Source organism: Urocitellus parryii, chromosome 10 (assembly GCF_045843805.1).
Source record: "Urocitellus parryii isolate mUroPar1 chromosome 10, mUroPar1.hap1, whole genome shotgun sequence".
Lineage (NCBI taxonomy): Eukaryota > Metazoa > Chordata > Mammalia > Rodentia > Sciuridae > Urocitellus > Urocitellus parryii.
This window is the reverse complement of record NC_135540.1, coordinates 59,047,235-59,071,864: the sequence shown is the minus strand read 5'-3', so window position 1 is coordinate 59,071,864 and position 24,630 is coordinate 59,047,235. Positions and strand designations below refer to the sequence as shown.

The following is a 24,630-nucleotide window of genomic DNA, read 5'->3' as shown; positions in this document are numbered from 1 at the left end:
GAAGCTCCTGGCTTAATGACACATTTTAAAGGAGAAAGCTATAGTGTTGAGGGACTGAATGTGGAGAGTAAGAGAGGGTTCCAGCATGATGTGAGGCATTTGGCCTAAGAAACTGGAAGAAAGGGATGGCTCTGAATTGAGATAAGAGACGCTATAGGAGGATATGGTTAGGAGTGAGGAAAATACCAGGAGCTCAGTTTTGAACTTACTAAATTTGAGACGCCCAGTTGATAGTCTTGGTGACTTGACATCAACATATGGAATTTTAGATATATATATATATATATTTGTGTCTCATCAGCATGAAGATGCTATCTAAAGAGTTCATAGGGAGTGAGTACAAATAAACAGAGGAAAGACACAAAGACTGAGCTCCAGAAGTTCTAACGTTCAGAGACCTGAGAGTTGAGGAGGAACTCATTAAAGAGCTTAAGAAGTGAAAGCCAGAAAAACAGAAGGAAATCCAGAAGAATGTAATTTCTTAGAAGGCAAATAAGGAAGGTGTTTTGAGAAAGGAGTAGTAAGGAGTTGTGTTAGATGATAGTAACAGAAGAGAACATAGACCGTGTGGGTTCTGATTGAGAATTGAGGGCATAAGATGAAGAGAGACAAGGGAAGCTATGACTGAATGGCCCACCAGAATAAGAAAATTTGGGCAAGTGGGTTCTGGATAAAGTGAGCTGAAATATAAAAGGGGGTGGTTTGGAGTTGGGAAGGCTAGAAACAGAAATAATAGAAGGTTTACAGTTATTGCACCAAGAGGCCAGGTAGAAGAATCATCTATTGCTCTTATCAAGATCATTAAAATCACCAAGAATTCGAAATGCATTGTGGTAAAGATTCATTTTGCTGAGCTAGAAATTTGAAAGACTGGGGGAGGGGAGTTGTTTCAAGAAGGAATCATGGGTGATGCAAAACTGAGAGCTTTCATGGAGGAGGTGGGGAAAGCAGTCTGGTACCTCCCAGGTTAGAGGTATCATCTCACTCTGACCTGATTACTTCATCTTATCCATGTTCCTAATCCTGCACATAGCTCTACTCTTGGTAATTATCTCCTTGTCTAGCTTTCCCACCAAAATCTGAACATCTTAAAGATGTAAATTGTGTATTATTCATCTTAATAGTCCTGTGTGTGCAGAACGCTGCTTGGCACACTGTATTATCTCAATATGATAGTTGGATGCATGCTTGAGTGAATGAATATAATCATGTCATGAACAGTTTATGTTGGATCCTTACATCTGAATATCACTTGATTTTTCAGAAGGCCATTAAAATAACCCCCTCTTGGTTATCCAGGGTCTTCATTAATGATATGACAGTTATGGGAAAACATCATAGACAAGATTGTTTGATTTGTGGAATAAAATATCTGCATATCCTAAATTTGATATACGTTTTTGTTGGTTATAAAATGATCAGTCCAAAATTTTATTTCCACTTAAATTTCAACCAAACTTTTCATAATTATCTCTGAATTATCCATCCCCAAATTTTGCATTTTAAAATATATTTTTATAACACTTGCAGTATCAATATGATAATGCAATTAATTAATTCAGATAATTTATTTCTCTTTTTTTATTTCTGATTTCAATCCACCTTTCCATGGCTGGTTAGACACATCTTTAAAGATTTGATTCTCTCTTTCTCTCTCTGTCTACACACACACACACACACACACAAAAATTAATATTTTAAATAATTTGTTAAATCTATTGCTCTTATAAAGGTCATTAAAACTACCAAGAATTCAAAATGAATTGTGATAAAGATTCAGTTAACTGAGAGCTAGAACTTTGAAAGACTGAGGGGGAGTTGTTTCAAGGAGGAATTGCGGGTGATTCAAAACCAAGAGCTTTTATGGAGGAAGAGGGAGGGCGGTCTGGTACCTCCTAGATTAGAGGTATCATCTCACTTCAACCAGATTACTTCATCTTTTCCAATACAATATAAATATTTAGATATATATTTAAATGAGTAATTTAGTTTGTTCTGGATGATTTTAACTAAATAGTCAATTGAAATATAATATAAATTGAAAAATATTTGCTTGTGTCAGCTGCCTTAGTTTTTTAATTGAACCAAGTACAAGCATCAGTTGATATCAATCCTGTTTGAGGGTGGGAGGTGGGGAAGAAATGAGGAAAAACATAAGAAGTGTACTTGGTCTAAATTGGTGTTATAGTTAATGATCCAAAAGTTGTTGCATATCCCATTATATAATTCTGGATGATTAACATCAATCTGTTTCATGATATTTTCTGATAACCCAAAGTAAGGCTAGATAATGGCAAACTACACCACAATAAAGCTTTTAAACTACATTTGATAATTAAAACCTCCAACAAACCAACTAACCATGTGGTTCTTATTTATATAGAAAAGGATTTACTTTATGTTTAAGCATATTAACAAAATAAAACAAAAAATACTAGAAGTATTATGCCATAATAATAATATGCTTGTTGATTGGTTCTTTGTAGGTGGACAATCTTATGTTTTCTGTATCATACTCCTAATCCAAATGTAATCAACCAAGACCATTAAGGAATTATTTTACTAGTATTGCCTAAAAGATAAAAATTATATATGCAAAAGATCCATCTTCTATTGCTATTTGTGTTCCTTTAAAAGATATTTATATATTTTTTATGATTATCTCAGAGAATCAAAATTTAGACTCACAGAATATAAAATATATTCTAATTTTTATATGATATCCTTACTTATGTATAATTATATAGTTTTCACCTGTAGTAAGTACAGCAAAATATAGGTAGAACCTGGAGGTATACACTTTTAATACAACTTAATTGCATGGATATGTTCATTTTAATAACTTTAAATCGATTTGATTTATATTTCTCATTTTGAGTATACATGTATTGAGTAACTAGAAAATGCTTAACTGATTCTTTAACTTCAAAAAGAAAATAAATTTCTACAAAGTGACACAAAGGGTATCCTGGATCCCTTCTCACCCATAATGACTCACCTTCGTCCTTGCCAGCAAGGGAGCACCTCGTTCCAACAGAAGTTCTACCACTTGGTCATGCCCACTTCTTGCAGCACAGTGAAGTGGTGTCAACCCATCCTGCCAAAAGAATTAAAGAATTAGGGCTGAGTTCACTTTTTTCTTTTCTTTTTAAACTGAGACTACATCTGTTGTTTAAGAAGCCCTCTCTCGGGGCTTAAAGTAACAGAACTGCAAATAGTTACAAGAGGGAAAAAGAGATGAGTGAAAGAGAATACAAGATGGAAAGGGTATTTCACAAAGAGAAATAGAAAACCAAAGACAAAACAAGCAGGAGGAGGGCAGGAGAAATCCTATGTGTGGGGTTTCACTGGAACAAAACCGACTTCTGGCCATGTGTTTGCTTTGTCATGAAGAAATAACGCATTTTGCATTTGTTGAACTTGAAAACCCTGCTCACCTGGAATTACAACTCAGGAAGACATCAAGTTATACTCTTTTCATTTTGGTTATCCTAACACAACTTTCACCTGATAATTCTTACAATTTGTCCATATATATCCTACTACTTTAATAAATTTTCCTAAATTGCACCCAGATGCTTGTGAATCGGAAGGGAAGGTTTGTTATGTTTGTCTTTGTCAGATTCTTCCAAGGATTTCCAACATATCTTACATAATTATATGATTATTTACATCATTACATAAATATTTAAATAATTGTTTCCCAAAGATAAAATTTATTAATAGTAGAATTAAAACTATGTCAAATAGAATGTGGTACAACCATATATTATTTATAAAATTTTCTGAGGTGAAAACTTTCGAGATAGTTTCTGATTCCAGAACAATTCCCAAGTGCACTGTCTCTGTTTTATTTTCCTCCGGAAGCATGGCAAGGCCCAAAGGCAGGGTATGTAGGGAATATAAGGTGAAATACAAGGCAAAAGCATTGTAAGGAACAAAGAGCAAGAAGTGAGAGAGAAAATGGAATCCTGAATGTATAATTAACCCACTAAGAAAAAAAAAATAGAGATTATCCCTTGAAAGAGGTGGAGAAGGCAAGTAGCAATCAGAAAGAACCAAGTACAGGAGCAAGTAAGAGTATTTCCAAGGCTTCAGTTCAGAGGCTCCAGAAGGATCCAATTCATCCAGCACTGTGACAGTCTATCTTTTTTGTCTCTTCTTCCAAGACCACCTTTCCAGGTAATGCTTTACTCTTAATAAAAATAATTCCTCTGAGTTACAACATTTCATTCTGGTATAATATTCTGGGATTTCCATGCTGGATATTTTTCACTTGCCCCTCCAGATCCACGCTCTGCTGTATCCTGACTGACTCTAGGCTGCATCAGTGGGCTACCTTGCCCTCTGGCATCTGCCTGGCCAATGGGAAAGGCAGCAAGACATGGATGGGGCTCTCCAAGGGATCTCCCAAGTCTGGCTGTGTGCCTTTACCAGATGCTGGAAGCCACCCGTGAATGAACCCAGTGGGCATGAAAGTCACTGGATGGGAAAGTCTGGTATCTGGTAATTCCCAGCTGCACTCCCAGCATCACTCCTGCTGGTTTGATATCACCCATTACATATTAAAATTGACCTAGTTCTGTCAGGTTCTGCACTACACTGGAGATGGGGTGACCTGCTGCAGCCACATGGCCACACAGCATCTCAGAGATGGGCGTGGCTGCCAAGATGCCAATAAACCTGTTGACTGCAAGACACCATGAAGCAAGACTCCACCCACTGAAACCTTATCCCTGCCTTTGATGTACTCTCTCTTATATAAAGGATCAGAGCCATTTTCTAGTCATTCAGTTCCAGCTCCTAGGTGGACTAGAGAACCTATTAGGAGCTCCACTTTCCCTTTCAAACTTAATTTCTGGTTTAGTCTCTTACTTCTTTGCTAATTATTTCAGACTTTCATTTTCTCAAGTAGCTCATCATCTTCTGAGCAGGAAACTATGTTAGCGGGGCACCCAGCACCCCACCATAACCAAAGGTTAAACTCCTCCCAAAGCAGCCTTTCCACCCGTGTCTCTCCTTCGTGGTCTGGGGGCCTCTTCTACTCCTCTTCTTTCAGGTCTGTGGTGACAAGCTTCTAGAGTCTACACTATTCTTTGTGCCCTCCCTACAGACTACCCACGACATTATAAATAGACCCTTTAATAAACTCTAATCAAATGATCAGTTAGAGTGTGCCATCTGTTGTTGGCTAAGACCTTGTCTGATATTTAAATGTATTTAGCTCATATGAAGACACTGAATAACTAAAAGATTTTGCAACTTGGGGTACAGGAGAACTAACATGACAAGATTTCCTTTCCAGAAAAAAGTACTTACCATAGGTGGGATTTCACATTTTTTTAATGAATTTACCAGATAGGAGTCTATAAAGGAAAGTGTGCTGGCAAAATGATTATGCTTTTGTGTCTTGATAACAGTACCCTGCTGAAACTACAGAGCAACAGTTGCTATAAAAGCTATACAATAACTGGATATAGTATGACTGCTCATATTCCTGGTGGATGCTGCAATTGATATCTTGAGTTTGAGGAATTCCATGTAGTGGGTAGAGCATCCAGTGCAATGAGTCACAGAGACCTGGGGAAAATCTCGGATCAGATGCCTGGGGCACCTCTCCTTAAGACTCAGCTTCATCACATATAAAACTGGGATGATTTTTCCTGCCCTGTTTAACTTACAGCATTGTATGGAAGATGAGGTAGGAGATGGTGCCTTACATCACTTTTAGAAAATGTGGAATGCTGTTTTCTGTGAATTCCATGGAATGGTCATTGTGTAATCATGTTGAAACCTCAACATGATTGTTATCCCAGGATAACAATGGGAACATCATGGAGAACATTAAGATGCCTAGAAGAACATTAAGGAACAATATGGATTAGATTAGTTCTAAATCTTATGTTTAATGATGCAATGTGTCTGTTCTTATAAAAGACGTGTGAATGATGATCTCAAATTCAAGTTGCTCAATATGCTCAATCTGAATAGAACTTGAATCTTTTCTACAAAGTACAGTATTGAGTTAATGCTGAAAAAAATCTTGCCCTAGTTTTGTATTCTGATATTTTTACTTAAATTTTTAATCCTGAATTTGAAAATTATGCTTTTGTCTCACTCTCCAAAGTCCCCTTCCTTTTTTTTTTTTTTTCCACTAGGAGCAGTTCATTCCACATGGATGTGCTACCACCATGATGTGGATAACTCTGACAGGAGACAATCAATCCACATTGCTGGGTTACCATCTATCTAGTTGGTATCTCCGCACTAGCTTTTTAGAGCCATTTCTTTTTTATCTTTTCCTTTCCTCCCTGTCTGCGTAGGTCATTGTAGCAATAGCTCCTAAAGTCCTTTTATTATAATGAAATGTTAATAACTAAGCTGTGCATCCTGGTCATATGACTTAACTAGGTTGAAATTCATTTTTCCCTTCTGGTAGTCTCATTTTTCAAATGAATACCTGTTAATTTCAGCATATTTTCTTACCAAGAAAAAAATGATATGCTTCACAAGTTGTTAGGAAGATGAAATAAGATGATATTCGTAGAGGGCTTAGTAGGGTGCCTAGATCATCATGTGCATGTGACAATTAGTGGCCATTATTATTATGGTTTTAATAGTAGCAAGGGTGATCCCTCTTTCTGGTGTGATTTTTTTTGTTCATTATCCTTTAATTTTTTATACTTTCATTGTTTTCATTGAAATCCATAATTCAATATTTTAAACATAATCTTCACATGGGGCCTCTCCACATCTAAATAATAAATAAGTTTAAAAACAACAAAAAAGAATAATGCCCTTAATAATGCCTGAATTAACAAGTTCATTTTAACTATTTCTAAAATTTATTTTTCAATATTAAAATGAGGATTTTTAGACACTAGAAAAGGGATCTGGTTAAAATTTCTCTGAATTACATAGTAGAACCTTGTCAGTGATGAGAATGTCATCAAGATGCAAATGTGATATACAAAATTTCAGAGTATTCATGGTCAATTTGATTGCTAGAGGAAATTGAGAACTCTGTAACAAAAATGAAAAAGTGATATAATCTTAAATTTCATGTATAGAAATTTTATTATATAATCTAAAATGAAAGTAGGAACAAATTAAATATTTTTATTTAAAAATACATTTTCAAAGGACAAAAGAAAAAGCAAACTACTATTTTATTTTTAAAAATTTTTATTTTACTTATTTATTTTGCAGTACTGGGAATTAAGCTGAGGGTCTTGCGCATGCTAAGCAAGCACTCTACCACGGAGCTGCACCCCTGGCCCTTATAGTCCATTATTTTAGTAATCAAATAGGATATCTCCAGAATTGTCCTCTCAATTCCAGACCATAGTCTTGGTCCCATTTACCTCCTATTTGAGTTTGTCTTTGATAACAGGGATATAGGTCTTCTAGCTTCAGCCAGAATGAAAATAATTTAACAGTACTTTTAATATCCTACCACTTAGAGTAGAGTAAGTATTTGAACTTAAGGGGGAAACATTTTGGTACTATTCCATATTGTGCCCAATACTGTACTATTCCATATTGTGCACAATCTTGGCATGTGCTGAAGCCAACTAGCTCACACTGAGCAGAGAGAGCTAATTTCTGTATATCTCTTCCCAATTCTGCATTTAGGGATACCATATTGGTAGCTAAATTGACCATGGTGGAGCTATTTATACCAAAAAAACCCAGGAAAACACTGCAAATCAAGATTTTTGTTTTCCTTTTGCTTTTCTGAGAACCTGAATTAAACTTTTAACAGCACACTGCTAACCTCGTCTCTTGGGTATTGGGAACTTTGCATCTCTATGAATACAGAGATCTAGTCTATTTTGTTAACTTGTATCTTCTGGGTTCACAGTACCAGGAATTCAATAACTATGTTTTGAAAGAATGAAAGAATAGAATGTCCTTGAAATCCACACAATCAGAAAATCTTTCTTTTTAAAACCCTGAAAGTAATTTATTTGCTCTATCTAACTATGAGAAGTGAAAAATGATCCAAATATTCCATTCCCAGCCTCCTAACACAGTGGATTTTTAACTGGCAAAATGAATAAAATGAGGGTAATTAGTTAAATGGCAGAACTAGCATAAGACTCCATTTCTCTTCATTTCTTAGTCCACTTTTTGTAAGTACTAAGAATTGTCTTTTGGAAGGTAAACTTTTTAATTGTATGACATGTAGATGAGCTACATAAATTGGAGCATCTTTTAAAGAGCTAAATAAATATTGTGGTAATCAATGATAATAAAATCAACTGCCTGAATAATGAATGAATAGTGCAGAAAATCATTAATAAAGTGCTCTTCCTCTAGGTAATCTCAGGTGTCTTATAGGGAAAAAAAAGTCAGAATAAGGGAGAAACAGTGTTGATGGTTATGTTAGTAATATAGAATTGTGTTAGGAATGTTAGTAATGGTGATAGTAATAGAGGAATATGCAGAAACTCTTTTGCTTTAAATATAAAGAGCAAGGGTGTAAAGCATGCAGCTCTGGGAGTTCCAAATTGTATGTGCCCACAGCATAGCAAGGGAAGTGACATGCCTACAAGGCAAAGGGTAGAACCACATGAAACACTGAGGCAAAGACACTGGACACCACAACAGAGCTCCTGACAGATAAAACAAACTGCTCCAGAATTCCCATGTAATTTGACACAGCCAGCTTGAACCAAATGTCCTGGAAAAATGAGATTTAGAAAGCAATATTCTGCAAGAGTATCTAACACCAGAATTTGTAGTCCACGATGGGCGTAGCTTCTGGAGACTTAAAGATGGTGAGATTTATTTAAAAATATTTTCTTGCCTCAAGATGTGCAAGGGTACTAGATGTAATCCTTATTGCATGGACTGAGAACATGAAGTTCCAGAATTAATCAAAATAAAGAGAAAATATTACAAGAGACATGTTTTTTTCTTTTTTCTTTTTTGATACCAGGGATTGAACCTAGGAGCACTTAACCATGAGCCACATTCCAGTCTTATTTTGTGTTTTATTTACAGACTAGGTCTCACTGATTTGTTGAGGCTGGCTTTGAACTTGGAATCCTCCTGCCTTAGCCTTCTGAGCTGCTGGGATTACAGATGTGTGCCACCATGCCCGGCACAATTATACATTCTATCCATTAACTTTCATAGCCTTTTTAATATCACATATTTCAAAATTTTCATATTACAGGAATATTTAAAGTTTTTGCTAAAGTCAATGATTAACCTAATCTACTTCAATAAACCTAATATTAACCCACTAGATTATATTTAAGCAAATAATTGCATATAATGTCAGCAATATTATTAAAAAATTACAAGTAGCTAAGTCATTTACCCATTCCACATTTTTAAAGAAGGCAAATAAACAGCTAAGAATTAATTCTCATACAACTTTATGAGGTAGAAAGTAGTATTAGCTTAAATTCAGAGAAGATCAGTACACGGCAATATTATTCATATTAGAAAATGATGCAAGTAGAGACTGAAATCAATCAGTGTCTTTTTCAGAATCTGTCCTAGTAACAATTGTACTTTACTGCTCATCATATTATCTGATTTATTGGGAATACATTAAAAACACAGAATGACATTTTACTCAAGTTTGAAATGAATGAAGGATAGCATATCCATCAAGATGATATTCAAGTAAATGTACAAAATAACAACTGTTGTTTTTTTGTTGTTGTTGTTATTGTTTGGGGGTTTTGTCTGTTTGTTTTTGTCCTGGAGATTGGACAACTGTATTTTTTAAATAAGAATAATAGCAAATCCCCTGTTAAGATTAGTCTAACAAAATCACTTAAGAAAAATGATGTAAGGGGCTGGGGTTGTGGTTCGGTGGTAGAGCACTTGCCTAGCACTGAGTTTGATCCTCAGAACTACATATAAATAAATAAAATAAAGATCCACTGACAACTTAAAAAAAAAAGAAAGAAAAATGACTTAGGAATTGATGTTAGAAACAAGATTTTCAGCATGTATTAAAATATTTTGTGTAAAAATCACATTCTCATAGCCCAATATTTTCTAACAAATTTGGGTTCTTATTTATAATTATCCAAAAGAGAGATGTATAAGTTCAATCTTTGATCTTTGTTCCCAGAAAATCAGTAAGACAAAAAAAATGTGAAACTATTACATTGAGGGGCTAACATTCTGTTTTCAGGCATTTCTGAGCAAATACTAATTTCACTTTATGATATGAAGCCTTTAAATATTGTATGAGATTTAAATCAAATCCAAGGTAGCAATTTCCTTGAAAACACACTGTCTGTGTTTACTGACTAGTGTTTTAAGGTGATTGGTAAGAGGATAGAAAGAAATTATAATGGAAGTCAATTAAAGAACAGAGACACTCACCCTAGTTTTGGCATCGATCTGACCACCTCGATCCAGTAAGAGCTTCACCATGTTTGTGTTTCCCCTTTTGGAAGCCACATGCAGAGGAGTAATTCCATTCTACATCAAGGAAAGACAAAACAGAGCAAGTTGGGTATGACGGCATGATAGCAGGGACTTGGTGTCAAAGGGCACAAAGGGCACAAATGACCACCTGGTAATTTGACCCATGGTTTCTACTGTTTCAATATCTTTGATTTTTTTTAAGGACCAAAGAAGCACACAAACTACAAAGCACTATTGTTAGAGAATACAAAATGGAATAAAACAGCATAAATTATCAATGGCTATGAGTGTACTGAACGTACACATTACAGTGAGTAGAAAAGGGAGAACTTTGGTGTAGTAGAAACAAAAGCTCAAATTCTATTTAACATAGGATATAGTCCCTAGGATAAAGTCTTTTGATAATATCCATGTTCTTAAAAAGTCTGGGATCTCAAAGTTTTCTACACTTAGAAATAGAAGTATAGCTAAATTAGACAAAGGGGAGTGAAGGGGAGGGAGGGAAGATGGAAACAAGAAAGATGGTAGAATGAATTGGACATAACTTTCCTATGTTCATATATGACCAGTGTAACTCCACATCATGTACAACCAAAAGAATGGGAATTTACTCCATGTATATATAATATGTCAAAATACATTCTACTGTCATGCATAACTAAAAATAACAAGTTTTTTTAAATAGCATACAAATATACATATTAATATCCAATGGAAAATGATTCTTATAAACATATTTTTTAGAATAATTCAGTAATAAAGGCAACTTGAAAACAGCACAACATAGTTCCAGTGCAGAAAACTTCTTAGGAGAAAAACACAATAAAAATTATCACTATGGTAAGAATATGTACCTTATTTTGTCATACTTTTTTGAATATTCAAATCTTGCATTAATTGATTTATACTATATACTATCACATATGTGAATTTTATATCTTTCATGTAAATGAATTATTTCCATACCATTAAGCAGATAATACTCCATGTTATTTCTGTTTCTATATTTTAGTCAGACTCTTCGTATGAATGAATTCTCAATTCATTAAACAAAAAATTTCTCTGTGTATAATATTCCATTGTTTATTAACTTGTAGCTGATTATTCATCATTTTCAGAATGATCTTTAAAAATAACTGCTAAAGCTGTTGTCAAAACTAATAGTCTCCTCAACTATTGCAAATAATTTGTGTGCATGTGAATTTAGGACATTCCTATTTTTTACTTGTTGAATCCCAAGAACTTCTTGTGATATAAAAAAAAAAAAGTAAAAGGAAAATCTAGTACCTTTTAGGAAGTTCCAAGAAAGGGGAAAAAATAAAAATAAAATCTTTAAGAAAGCCATTGGTGTTCACTTTTACTTTCATAAAATACCCGTTTATTGCTGCCTAAGATATGAAACTATTTCAATCCATACCCTGGCTGTGAAGTCCACAGCAGCTCCCCGGTTTAGAAGAAGAGTTGCCACATTGACGTTTCCATAGTGTGCAGCTATGTGCAAAGGAGTAAAACCACTCTGTGGAAAGAAAAGAAATGGCAGTTGACAAAGCATTTCACTTTTTATGCTGTGGTCACCAAACCAATGAAGAAAATCACATACTTTACCGCTTACCTAATATATGAGAAACATAATTTAGATAATAAATGCTTTAAAAAGACTCTTCAAATTGTAGTGTTATGTGGTGATAGTTACATAAAGAGGTAAATGCGCAATATATAGTTATATAAAGAAATAAATATTCTACATTCACTGGTTTCATTATTTTTAATTATCACAAATGTTTATCTATTTATCAGATTTGCTTATTCCAAACCATGTTTCTTGAATTGATTTAGCATAATAGAGAAAAACAAAATGTGATTAAAAAACATAAAGTTTCAGCCATAGAATTAACACATTGTGAATTTTAAAAATGTGGTTTCCTTGGGAGAAGGTTTCAAACCTGTGTTTTTGTTCTTGATTTGTAAAATAGCATTGGTTGACATTATGTCTTTGGAACTGTGAAAATTCTTACAAATTCCTGTCATGGTATTTCCATATCCTTACAACTGATTAATCAGGCTATGTTTTATAATGAAAAAAAAATTTTAAAGAAAAATTAAATAATATACTTGGTAGTAATATGAATACAAAATAAAAGTTCAGCATAGTCCAATTTTGAATGCTAATTAAACTAATTTTTATTAATAAAATATGATTAAGGCAACCAGGTTAGATCAATTATACAGGCATTAGAAAATCATTTATTCTGAAAATGTTAAAAAAATAACATCTGAACTTTTTATGTAAAGAAAAGTAGATATTTATTTATTTATTTATTTATTTATTTTTGATGAAAATTTGCTTTAAAACTTTTGGCCAGGCACAGTGGCGCACACCTTTAATCCCAGCAACTCAGGTGGCTGAGGAAGGAGGATTCTAAGTTCAAGGCCAGCCTCATCTATTCAGTGAGGACCTAAGCAACTTAGCAAGACCCTGTCAAAAAATAAAAAAATAAGAAGGGGGAATGTGGCTCAGAGTTAAGTGCCCCTGGGTAAATCGCCAGTAACCCCTGCTCCCCAAAAGACATTAATCATCACAATAGATGTCTTAACTCTTATTAAATTGCACAAAGATCTGATCATCTTCTTCACTCTATTTTCATTACTTAAAATAGTATTAATTGGCTATGACATCCTGCCGTTTTCTGATTATTTTCTATTGTTCTTTTTTATTTGAACTGAACTTTGATGTGTACCATATTACTTTAAAAGAAATATTTTCTAAATTACAATCATTGTTTTTCTATTGAGTTGATATGTGGGTTTAGTGGTTTTGTTTTTAAAACACTCTCAATAAATTCTCAGATAACTTAGGTAACAGAAATTTTTCTGTGCTATCAGCAACATTAACTGCAAATAATTTTTAACTGTAGAGAAGCAAGATCCAAAATGAGAAGAGTAATTATCAATCCAAAATTCCACAACTGTGGTCAAGATATTTTTATTTTACATTTAGGTACTGCCAAAAAGTCATGTCAAAATGTTAAAAAAAAAAAGTCAGTCTACTCCGGATATCATTTTATAAAATGTCAAATTGTTGTATTTTAAAACATAATTGATTTTTTCATTTTTATCTTGATATTTCCTGTCACCCAGGCATACCCTGAATGTATGTCTATTATTCAAGTTATAATTTCAGAAAAAACATACTGATTGCTGGTAGAACATTTTCAAATTATTCAAGTATAATAATATTAGTTTCTCATTTGCAAAAATAAATGAATTTATTGTCTGATACATCCGCATTGACCATCCAGGCTAATGCCTCAGCCTGTGAGTCTTGGAACAGCACAAGACTAACAGAAGCCCTCTCAGAGGACTCTTCCCTGATTAACAGAGAAGTGGGAGGCAGAGTTCACCCTTCCACAAGACTACAGATGGAATGATTCCTATTCTTGGTGCTCGATTAACTTAAGAGAAATATTTATAACCAAGTTCAATTGAATCCAAAGTGCTGCTTTCAAATATGATATTTAGAGCTAACACTGTTTTCAAAAATGTATCATATTCACCAAAGAGCATCTAAAAAATTAAATGTATTAAAATCAGTAATTAGTAATAAAGATCAATTTATACAATTCCTATCTTGAATAATTTCACCAAAGCATTGATTTGGGGCCTCTGCTGTTTTTTTGTTTTTGTCTCTGACCTAGGTTCCATGCATAGATATGGACCAAAAGAAGTGACACAAATAACTCAAGTCTGCTACCATCTCAAAACAAAAATATGTCGATAAAGAAAATTATAGTTTTAGAAATACATCTCTATTGTTCAACACTAAGTATGAATGTTCAAGGCTTCATAATCTCCATGAGCCCATAATCCAGTAATCAAATAAGATGTTAAAGAATTCCCTCAGGGGCTTGGATCTATCTCAGTTGGTAGAGTGTTTGCCTCCCATGCACGAGGTCCTGAATTCAATCCCCAGCACCAAAAAAAAAAAAAAAAATTCCCTCACTCCAGTGAAAGTCAAGCTACATGATCAGCCACTTGTCTTTGGGTATAGAATAATATCCATAATATACTTTCAACAATGTTTCTGTTAGGGCATGTCTGCAGCAATGGCCAAGGAGAGACTAGACCCCACCCCCAAACACACACACATATCCCACCCTGAGAGATTTCAAAACTTATTACTCTTGTTGCTTGATGTCATCTATTTTCATATGAGGACAATGATTTAATGGCAAGTGTTTTAAGACTTATAAAAAAAAGTAACTGCTTTGCACATGATATGCTCGATATGATTATTGATTACAAACAAAGTGATAAAGAAAAATGCATACAGGGGTAAAAAGGCAATTGCAATTAGACAAAAATATAAAACATGGTAACAGAGAAACCTCTCTCATTTTCACTTCTCTAAACTTTAATCTGAGAATTCTCATTAAGAAATCAAGATCACATCTCTTCTTTGCAAAAAGTTAAGAGTAAAGCTCACTTATTAAAATATGTTAAGGAAGAGTTTTATTTCATGGTCTAGTCTCATAAACTTTAAATTTGTATTTAAATAGTTTCGTTGATTTAATAACACGTCAAATAGATGTTGCATTAAATATATTTGAACTATCAATTTTCCTTAATTATAAGAAAAATTTCTAAATGATTTCCCATTCATGGAAATTTTAATCATTAGTATGAATTAGTGAGCATTTATTCTAACTGGGTAAAAATTAAAAATAAATAAAAATAAGGCAAATTTTGGTATAATCACAATACTGTACCTCAGTTGTCCTATTCACCATCATCTGAAGCAGTGTTGTATGGGAAAAAGAGGGAAAATATTACACAGTGCAAAATTAAGGAAACAGTCAATCTGCTTGCTGAACTGGGGATACTATTCCAACATGCCAAAATGTAGTCTACTCAGAAAAAAGTCCCAAAACACTATGCAATACAGTTGTTTCTTTCTGATTCTTTTTCTATTATTTATGATTGTAAACAGAAGGAAGCAAATTTCTCAATAGCCAATCCTCATCATTTAAAGAAAATTATCTCGCATTTAATTTTTTTTTCTAGTGTACCCAAATACCCCGTCTTTCTGAAATACCTCTGAAAGTAATTTTATCTCTTTTCATGAGCAGGAGTAATTTTGCATTATCACCGGGGCCTACTTCTTTATCACTCCCCAGGAAGAATCTGGCAGCACAGAGTTCCTTTAAACAGATGCACTCAGCTTTTACCTTGGATTGGACGTCAGCGTTGTGGTCATTCTGAAGCAGGAGTGCCGCAGATTTGGTGTCGTCTTTCCTAGCTGCAATGTGCAGAGCTGGCAGCCTTACTTTGCCTTTGGTGTCATTCTCCAAGAGGATGGCCACTGCCTGATTGTGTCCTTGCTGGAGGGCCACAGCTAGAGGAGTAAAGCCATCCTGGCAAAATCGAGGAAGAAAAATATCTTCCGTTAACATCCAGATTCTTAGGTTTCAGCTCCAAGCAGTGGTGTCTCTAAATTTTAAGGTAGTAATGAACACTGATAAGCAAGATCAGAAGCAGATCATAATTAGTCATTTGTCACACTGTGGACTAAGTTAATCAGATTTCTTTCCTAAATTCTATTCTATAGATTTCTTTAAAAGATGTATCCTAACAAAGCACACTACCTAAAGGGTGTGATTGTTTTGAAGCCGGAATGTAATCACCTGTATGTTTTTGTTGTTGTAATTGTTTTTTTTTTAATTGATCACTTGTATGATTTTAATGGGAAATAAAAATTAGAACAAACCCTAAGGAATGCCTGGTTATGAGAAGGAAAATGTGGGAAGATAAGAGTGGAACTTAAGATAGAGTGGAACTTAAATCTGACTGGGAATCACAAATATGGTAACCACCACCACCACCACCACCACCACCACACACACACACACACACACACACACACACACACACGATCAACTATGCAAGTTGCTCAATGTCTCTGTATTGGCTGGGAAAATGATAACCATTGTGGATGGAATGGCTATTACCAATCCAATTTTGGAAGTTTGGGACATAATGTGATCTAAAACTCTTTGGCAAATTAGGATAATCATTAATTTTGTTCTAAACTAAATTTTCTTTAAGAGCCTTTAGATATAAAATATATATTCTATAAAACATTTATAAACTGATTTTTGAAATCTAAAGTTAAAAAGAGTGCTAAGCAAACAACAGTACAGATAATGCAAAATTAGAAGGAGCTCAGGGGTAAAAAGACAACTGTGCTAGGCAACTTGGAACGTCATGTTTTCTCTTTAAAAACAAGTCTTTAGTTCCTGGAAAGGTGATCGGTAAATAGAAAAAAATAGATATTCTGGGCTATATTTCTGTTAAAAAACCTCCTTGATTCCCAAAAGTTTAGAAACAAATCTTAAATGTTTCCATTCATATACAGAAGAGAGGTCAAGATACATGGTCAAGAGCCAGGAACAGTGGAGCACACTTGTAGTCCTAGCAGGTAGGGAGGCTGAGACAAGAAGATTCCAAGTTCAAAGTCAGCCTCAGTAATTTAATGAAGCCCTAAGCAATTTAGCAAGATCTATCTCAAAGTTTAAAAAAATAATAAATAAATAAATAAATGATGGGGGATGTCGCTTGGTGGTTAAGCTCCCCTGGGTTCAATCCCTGATACCAAATAAATAAATAAATAATAGGAAAAAAGTTTGAAAAGGAGGTTAGACATTTAAAGATTGCATTATAGAGACAATGGTAATTTACCACAATGTAACTACTAAATTTGTTTTCAATAATAATTTTAGAATGTTAAGTGTAGCCTTTTGAAGGAAAATAATTTTTCTCAAATATACCACATTATGTATGCAGTACTAACCCCAATAAGTAATTTTTTTCTTTTTAATAAGATTAGAATTAAAATTAGTAATAACTCATTACTTAACAGAATGAAAGAGTAAAGAATGTTGTGTCTGAAGATGAAAAATGGCAGCTAGCTTAAATTTAGAATTTAGGCACAGATTAAGCACTCGTTGAACAGGGAAAACATAGTGTCATTATCATATACATATTTTATTACCTCTTGAAACACTGTGATAGCTTATATTTTTAAAAGTGTGAACTTTTTTTTTTCTTGGAGATGAAGCATTTGCTTTCAGAATGGAACTTTATTAGAGAGATATCAGCCTTCAATTTTGGCAACATTCAGGAAGAAGGAAGAGCAGAGAAATATAAAAATGGTACTGGAAGGACAGTAAACTCTCTTTGGAGAATGTAATTCTAGATCTCCACCCAAGTTTTATTGGATTTTATTCCAATCTATACCTCATTTGGAATGATATGTTGAAATATCTCAACTAACTCAAGGAAATCCAGGTTAAATTACAGTTGCTTCATTTTTCATCATTTATGTATCAATGCTAACTGCTATAATCATGAGAAATTTGCAACTTTAAATATTTCATCATACACATGAGTTTCACTGCCATGTTCAATGATTCCATAATTATCTGATTTTTAAAGTGGGCATAATGTCTTGATTAGTAATTAATTTTTGCAAATTAGTACTAACAACCAGTTCAGGGTGTCTCCTTTAGGCATAACCACATCTGTGCCCATGAGATTATAGCAGATATTTAGCAATGCAGCATAACATACCAAATGACAACCAACCATATGCCATTACAAACATTTTTTAACAGAAATGATACATTTAAAATGCAATGTGTAAAGTTTAGTCCATATGTGTGTTTTTTGATAATCATAAGGGTCAGTGCTAGTGTATTAATGAATTAAACTTTTATACATTCAATCAGGAAAAGTTAAATTTAGTTATTAAGGTGATTTTTTAAATGAAACAAATAAGGTATGCATGTGTTTAAGCTAAGATTAAAAAATCCCATTCATTTGCAAAAGTTGCATCTTGGTACAGAAACCAGAGAGGGTTTTAAGTTTCTTTGGATCACGATGTAACATTGCCTCTACCAAAGCAGAGTACATAAAAGGGGTATTTTTGGAATCAGACTGAAATGCTGCAAAGGTCTAGACCAGAAGAGCCTGAGTCAGCTGAGAATGCCCGGCAAGCTGAGTTTACCTAAATCTTCCACTAGAGACATTAAGTCTATATGGTGACTAAGAGGGCTCTGGTGTACAAGTTTCACCTGGTAAGTGATTCTGTCTTTTAAGTAAAAGAATAAAACATTAGAGAGATTTCCTTATTTTGGTATATTTCCCAGAGATACAGTCTCTTTGATACCCAAGCTTTGCCTAAAGATATTCACATGGACAGAATTAGTGTCTCAGGAAAAAAAGGCCCCAAATCATAACAATCACTTTGTACTCCTATGGCAAGAGTGCAAAATCTGTCTGTTCTGAACAAAGAATATGGAATCATTTCATATTGGGCAGCTGCGTTTTCTGATTATAAGTAGGAAATGTGTTCTTATTAAGAGTGATTTATTGGGATTTTTTAAATGGAAATAAACTGTCAGAAAGTGATTTTGATTGGCTCCATAAATAGTTTTCTCCCAAACAGCCTGGAAGTGGATTTAATAGATTTAATGACTGCCATTGTTGTGTAGAAAGAAGTTCATGTTCATTTAACCTAAAGATTTAATTGTCTGGAAAGGAAGCCATATTCAATATTAAAAATTATCAAGATGGTTTCCGGGTTACAAGATTCAAGCAGTCCTATTTCATTTCAGGCCTGGAGTTGTAAAATTGTATCAGTGGAGCTAGAAAATAGGAAACAGGAAAAACAAAGCCTGAATACTCTGGTTAAAAGAGGTGAGGAGGGAAAAGTCAAAGTGGAGGCTCCTTCCTCTCCTCTCCCACATCACCCACTCCCAGCTCTCCAAGAGTCCCCAAGGCATTTTCTCCAAGCTCAAGGGCTTCAGGAGCAACACCTAGAAACTACTCTCTTGGAAAATCACTGGACTTGCCCCTGCATCTGCCTAGGCTAAAATGAGATGGAAAATACAAAGTAAAATCTTCTTATGAGGTGGACATGTGTAGGAAAGAAAAGTAGTGTGCTGAGAGTCCCTGCCCCCTCCCAATCCCTTGTATGATTAGATGTCCTGAATGAACTCTTTGAAACCGGACTGATGTCAATCATGGTATTTAGTGGTTGCCATAAACAGAGTTACACACATATGTCATATTCCAGTTTCAGTATAAATAGCATTTTAGTGACATTTTCCTCAGAAAATTGTGGTAACACAAATACTTATGAATTATTTCTGATGGTGAGAAATTGTTCCTTCAAGGAATTGTATTGAATTTAACCAGATAAAATATTGATTAAAAGGAATGATTATGATTCATGGTAATCTACTTTTAAAATGATATAAAGATTGCGAAAGTAGAATACCCCAAATTGACACAGGCATGATTTCATGTAAGAATAAGTGGCCGTGAATCTAAAGTGAGGGCATAAACTCATGGAACGGTGTGCACAAGCCTGGGTCATTTCTTCATAGCCACTCTGTAATTATAATATAAGTATTGCCAGCATGTTTTAGAAAAGTTAATGGAGAGCTTTTGCAACTGGTATAAAGAACATGGACATTATAATCAAAGAACTTAAGACTTGGACTGGCAGTCTTACCTCTGTAGCAGTGCTCTGATTAGCTCCATTTTCCAGTAAATATTTTACAACATCAATGTGATTCTCCTGAGCAGCCATGTATAAGGGAGTGAAGCCATTCTGAAAACAAATGATAAAAAAGATGACAGCTTTAATCATTTATAAAGCTTAAGCCATGGAAGACAATAGCACAAGGAAAGAGACATTATGAAGTAAACCTTTCAAATGACGAAGCTACATTGCATACCTTCACACTGAATAAATCATGTATGTCATTACTATTATGAGACTAGATCACCGTTGACCAATTCCCGCAAACAATTCATAAAGAAATAAATAAATGAGGAGAAGTAACTATTACTTCTCTATTATAGTTATGAATTTATGCTTGCAATTCTAACAGCAAATTCATGAAATATTTCCAAATAAATTAGAATCCTCTTTTACTCAAAAAAAAAAATTAAAAAATGTCATGAAAAAAAAGAAATGAGGAGAAAAGAACAGAGTGAAAATATTTTTCTCACTTTAATACCAGAGATTCACATTTTTCATCTCCCAAAACTGCTGAAGATACTTATTTATCTTAATCTACATAGTTCTGTGCTATGTAGATATTCTATAGAGCATATAGAATTCTCACTATATATAAAATAATATATAGTGCCCTCTGTATTTATCAGTTCATAAACTATTTAAACAGACCTGTATTGCCTTGAATATAAACAATTTAGTTAGTATTCTTATGGGTATAAATTATTGCTTATACCAGAATAGGCTAGAAGAAATTGCAAATTTGATTGAAAGTTAAAAAAAACTGTATCTTATCATTCTGATTGAAATAGCATGGCCTGATGGCCTGTACTGAACATGATTTTATTATTTTAAGAGCATTCTGAAATGTTACCATTTTTGCATTTATTTAATTAATTAATTATCAAAATCCAGCTGCTAGTAGCTAAGTCATCACTGAAAAACATCGAACAAGAGGAACACACATGTCCTCACGGAGCACACATTACAGGAATATTACATTATTATGGACTTGGGCAAAAATTCACTTAAATTTACAACATTATTCTAAAACTAAGTTTAAATTGGCAGGTTACCTTTTCATTAGATCCGTAGGAATAATATAAGCCCCATTAAGAAAAGAAGAAACACCAAAAAAATTATTTAAAAATAAAGTTTGTGTAATAGTTCATAAACTCTCAAAACCCAGCAATTCTTTCACAACCACAAGAATCTTAAAACATTGATAATTTCCTCAAATTTTCCATGCATTAACAAGAATTCGTAAAAACAGAGGTGAGTATTCAGAGACTTTTTTAACTTAAAAGGAGAAAAATAGCATTGTAAAATTATTTTATTGACATAAAAATTCTTCTATATACTCTATGACTGTGGAAATAGTATTCAAATGCCCCAAATCCAGCAAAATATATACAGCATGTACAAGCAGAATAAGTAATTTTTAAGTTTGATTATAAAAGAAAATCTGCAGGCTTCAAATGGTAGATGAAAATTTAAAACTTAAAAAAAAGAAATATTATCAGAGGAGTGAATTAACAATGTTGTAGGATTCAGGAATAATTTGCTGGCTCGATAGCATACTTTTTAAACACAGCAAGCAGGTGAAGTCTTGTATATTTTAAGAACAATGAAGAGGTGGCGGAAGGATGGAATTAGAGATTCAAAGGAAGGGAAAGCCAGGGAAGATGGTTAAAAACAATGAGTGGGTGTGGAATGGGATCTTTCATGACAAGTAAAAGGCAGGGATGCAAAAAGAGAAAAAGAACTTTTAATCGAGTACAGCAATTGGCTGAAATTTTTCCTCCAGCGGAATCTTATAGCTAGATCAAGAGAAAGGAAAATAGACAGTGGTTTCCAGATCGACAGGGGAAAGGAAATGAACCAGCCTTTGGTCTGTGCCTCTACAACAGCCCCAGCCCTGGGTGGTGAGCTGTAGCAGAACCTCCTCTGGCTGAGCAAGGCAGCAAATGCTGAGGGCCAAGGAGACATGCCCACTATGACCCCAGTGTTTCCTGACTTCCAGGCCACCCCTCACATACCTGGCTGCCCAGAATGTCTGCCTAAGTGTTCTTGAGTATGTTCCCAATGTTTCCTCAAGCTTCTTTCTTGTCATCCTCCCAAGGGTTCTTTGGTTAGCTGAATAAAGGGCCTCATATATATCAATATCCTCATCTTTGGAACATGTAAACTACCTTATATGATAAAAGGAACTTTGCAGACATGATTAAATTAAAGACCTCGAAACTTGGAGTAGCCAAATGGGCTCAATGCCTTTGCAAGGGTCTTCATGAGAGGGAAGTAAGAGTTCAGAGGGAGAGAAGACGCTACACCATGGGCTTTAAAGATGGAGGAAGGGGTTATGATTCAAAGAGTACAGATCCAGAAGTTGGAACTGTCAAGAAAAATAGACTCTTACCTAACATCTCCAGAAGGAAACAACAATGCCAACCTTTGGATTAAACCCAGTAAGTTTAATTTTCAAAACTAGAAGAGAATAAATTCGTTGTTGTTTTAAGCCATTGAACTTGTAGTAATTTGTTACAGCAGCAACGGGAATCAAATACACACCCTAAGAGTTGCTTACTAGGGAGAGTGGAAGCAGGAGATGAACAGAGCTTGAATAGGCTGGTGGTCCTGAAATGCAGATGAAGCCAGGGATAAGAAGAGCAGAGGGGCTGGCCATAGGTCAAGGTCCAGGCTTGGCACTCCTCTCACCATACTTCTTGTGTGGAACTGTGCAGAAGTCTATATATGGATTTGCCATGTTGTTTTAGTAGTTATCAAAATAGAACACTTATTTAAAAGCTTGTTAGTTCAATCTATATTTTATAATTTTAAAAATTATAAGTGAGTCCCTTTTGCACTCTTGCCTTGGGACCTGCAAGTATTAAAGGAATGTAGAGTGGTAGAAAGAAAAGAGAGAGAGAAAGAGAGAAGGAGAGGGAGAAAAAGGAAAGGGGAGAGAAATCAAGGCTTACAAAATATAGTAAACAGAGGGGAGAGGACCATGCATAGGAAACTTTAAGATTTTGGTGACAGTACATCACAAATACCATTTGTGTGCATTGTATCATAACCTTGTGTTCCTGGGCTTCCAGCAGAGGAGGAAAACAAATATTAAGAACAAAAATAAAAATGATCCACTGAGCTTCTGCTACATTAGCCACTGTGAGAAATGCATTCAATATATGTTCTCAAATTATAGTGACTGCATGCCCCAATTTGCCTAGAATAGCCCACATTTATGCAAAATGTCCCGGAGTATCTCAGTTTGGATGATTCATGACCCAACCCTATCTCTAATACTTAGCATAGTGCTGCAACATTAGCACTATTTCCCCTACTAAAATGAAGCAGCTAAGGTCCAATACGTAGGCAATTTGGCCAAAATCTCATAGCTAATTATTGTTCAAGAATAACCTTCTTGTAATGGAGTTGGGACTTTATCTGTAGCTGAGGAGTCCTCAGCCTGGCTATGAGATAGAATCTCCTCTAGAAACTGTTAGAAATGCCTAGGTACCACTCTACCACCCTACTCCTACCAAACTGGAATCTCCATGCACAAAGCCCAGACACATGCACTTTTTACAAAACTCATTTTTTTTAAAGCACCCAAAGAAATTTTTTTATAAGTGATGCAGAATGGTTGATTGGTTTGGGGTAGGAAGTACCATGATTGCATCTGTATTTTTAAAAGTTTACTCTTTCTAAAATGAATGCTTTGGCTTGGAGTGGTAGGAGAGGAGAATGGAAACATGGTATTAATCAGTTTTTGCAGAATTTGCAATAGGGTACATAAAAAAAGAAACATGAGCTAAGGCAACACTGGTTAAGAGATGAGGGAATTGTTTACTGATATAAAACACATGAAATGAGACAATAAAGATTTAATGCAGATTCTAAAGATGTGCAAATGATCCTTTCTTACCATACTGCTACTTAACAAGAAATATCCCACTGGAGAATGTGAACACTCCTCTGAGTAATTAGGACAAAGCCCAGCAGCACATTAACACCATTGTAAATTTTACAGGAAAGCATTCATCTTCACACATAAGTGACTTAACCACACATCATAATTGGTCTCTGTGTACATGCATTAAGGCACTTGCCCACATATTATGTCTCAATGTTTTTCTAAAATAGTCCAAACACAAGTAGGTATGAAAGTATATATAGTTTCTCATGTTGATATTAAAAAAAAAAAGTCAAAGATCCCTACTTCTGGGATTGATATTGGTGGGTACAAGAAGCACAGCATCAGCAGTTGTTAAGAGTATTCTGACATAACCCATCAGTACCTCTAGCAACTAATCATTAAATATTTTGAACATTACCCCTGCCTGTAGGAAATTACTAATTATCTGTCATTCATTTATATTTATTCAATAGAAAATGTGTTTGGTGACTCTTCACTGTCAGAAATTGTTGTTTAGCCTTAGTGATTCAGAGACAAAAAATAAAAATATCTGTTTGTAAGAACTCACAGTCCAGAGCTAAGATGAACAAATTAGCAAATGACAGTTCAGTGAACACATTTGTTTATTAAATAATTAAATAAATAATTAAATAAATAAATTTTTAGTTTTTAAAGTGATATATTGGATATAAGGAAAACATAGATAAAGGACACAGAACTCAACTTT

General features: G+C 34.3%; 1 protein-coding gene across 11 annotated transcripts in view; it reads right to left on the bottom strand.

Moving 5' to 3' along the window:
- The window catches only part of Ank2 (ankyrin 2), a 230,350-nt gene that overhangs the window by 118,733 nt on the left and 86,987 nt on the right, over positions 1-24,630 (bottom strand). For 6 of the 11 annotated variants that reach the window (XM_077803582.1, XM_026389696.2, XM_026389699.2 and 3 more), the window contains exons 5-10: positions 19,976-20,074; positions 15,627-15,812; positions 15,168-15,191; positions 11,819-11,917; positions 10,357-10,455; positions 2,999-3,097 (exon numbers count right to left, since the gene is read on the bottom strand). In XM_077803582.1, coding sequence (XP_077659708.1) covers positions 2,999-3,097; positions 10,357-10,455; positions 11,819-11,917; positions 15,168-15,191; positions 15,627-15,812; positions 19,976-20,074 — 606 coding nt within the window. The remainder of the gene's footprint in view (positions 1-2,998; positions 3,098-10,356; positions 10,456-11,818; positions 11,918-15,167; positions 15,192-15,626; positions 15,813-19,975; positions 20,075-24,630) is intronic. The other 5 variants (XM_077803583.1, XM_026389704.2, XM_026389707.2 and 2 more) reach the window with 1 other exon arrangement.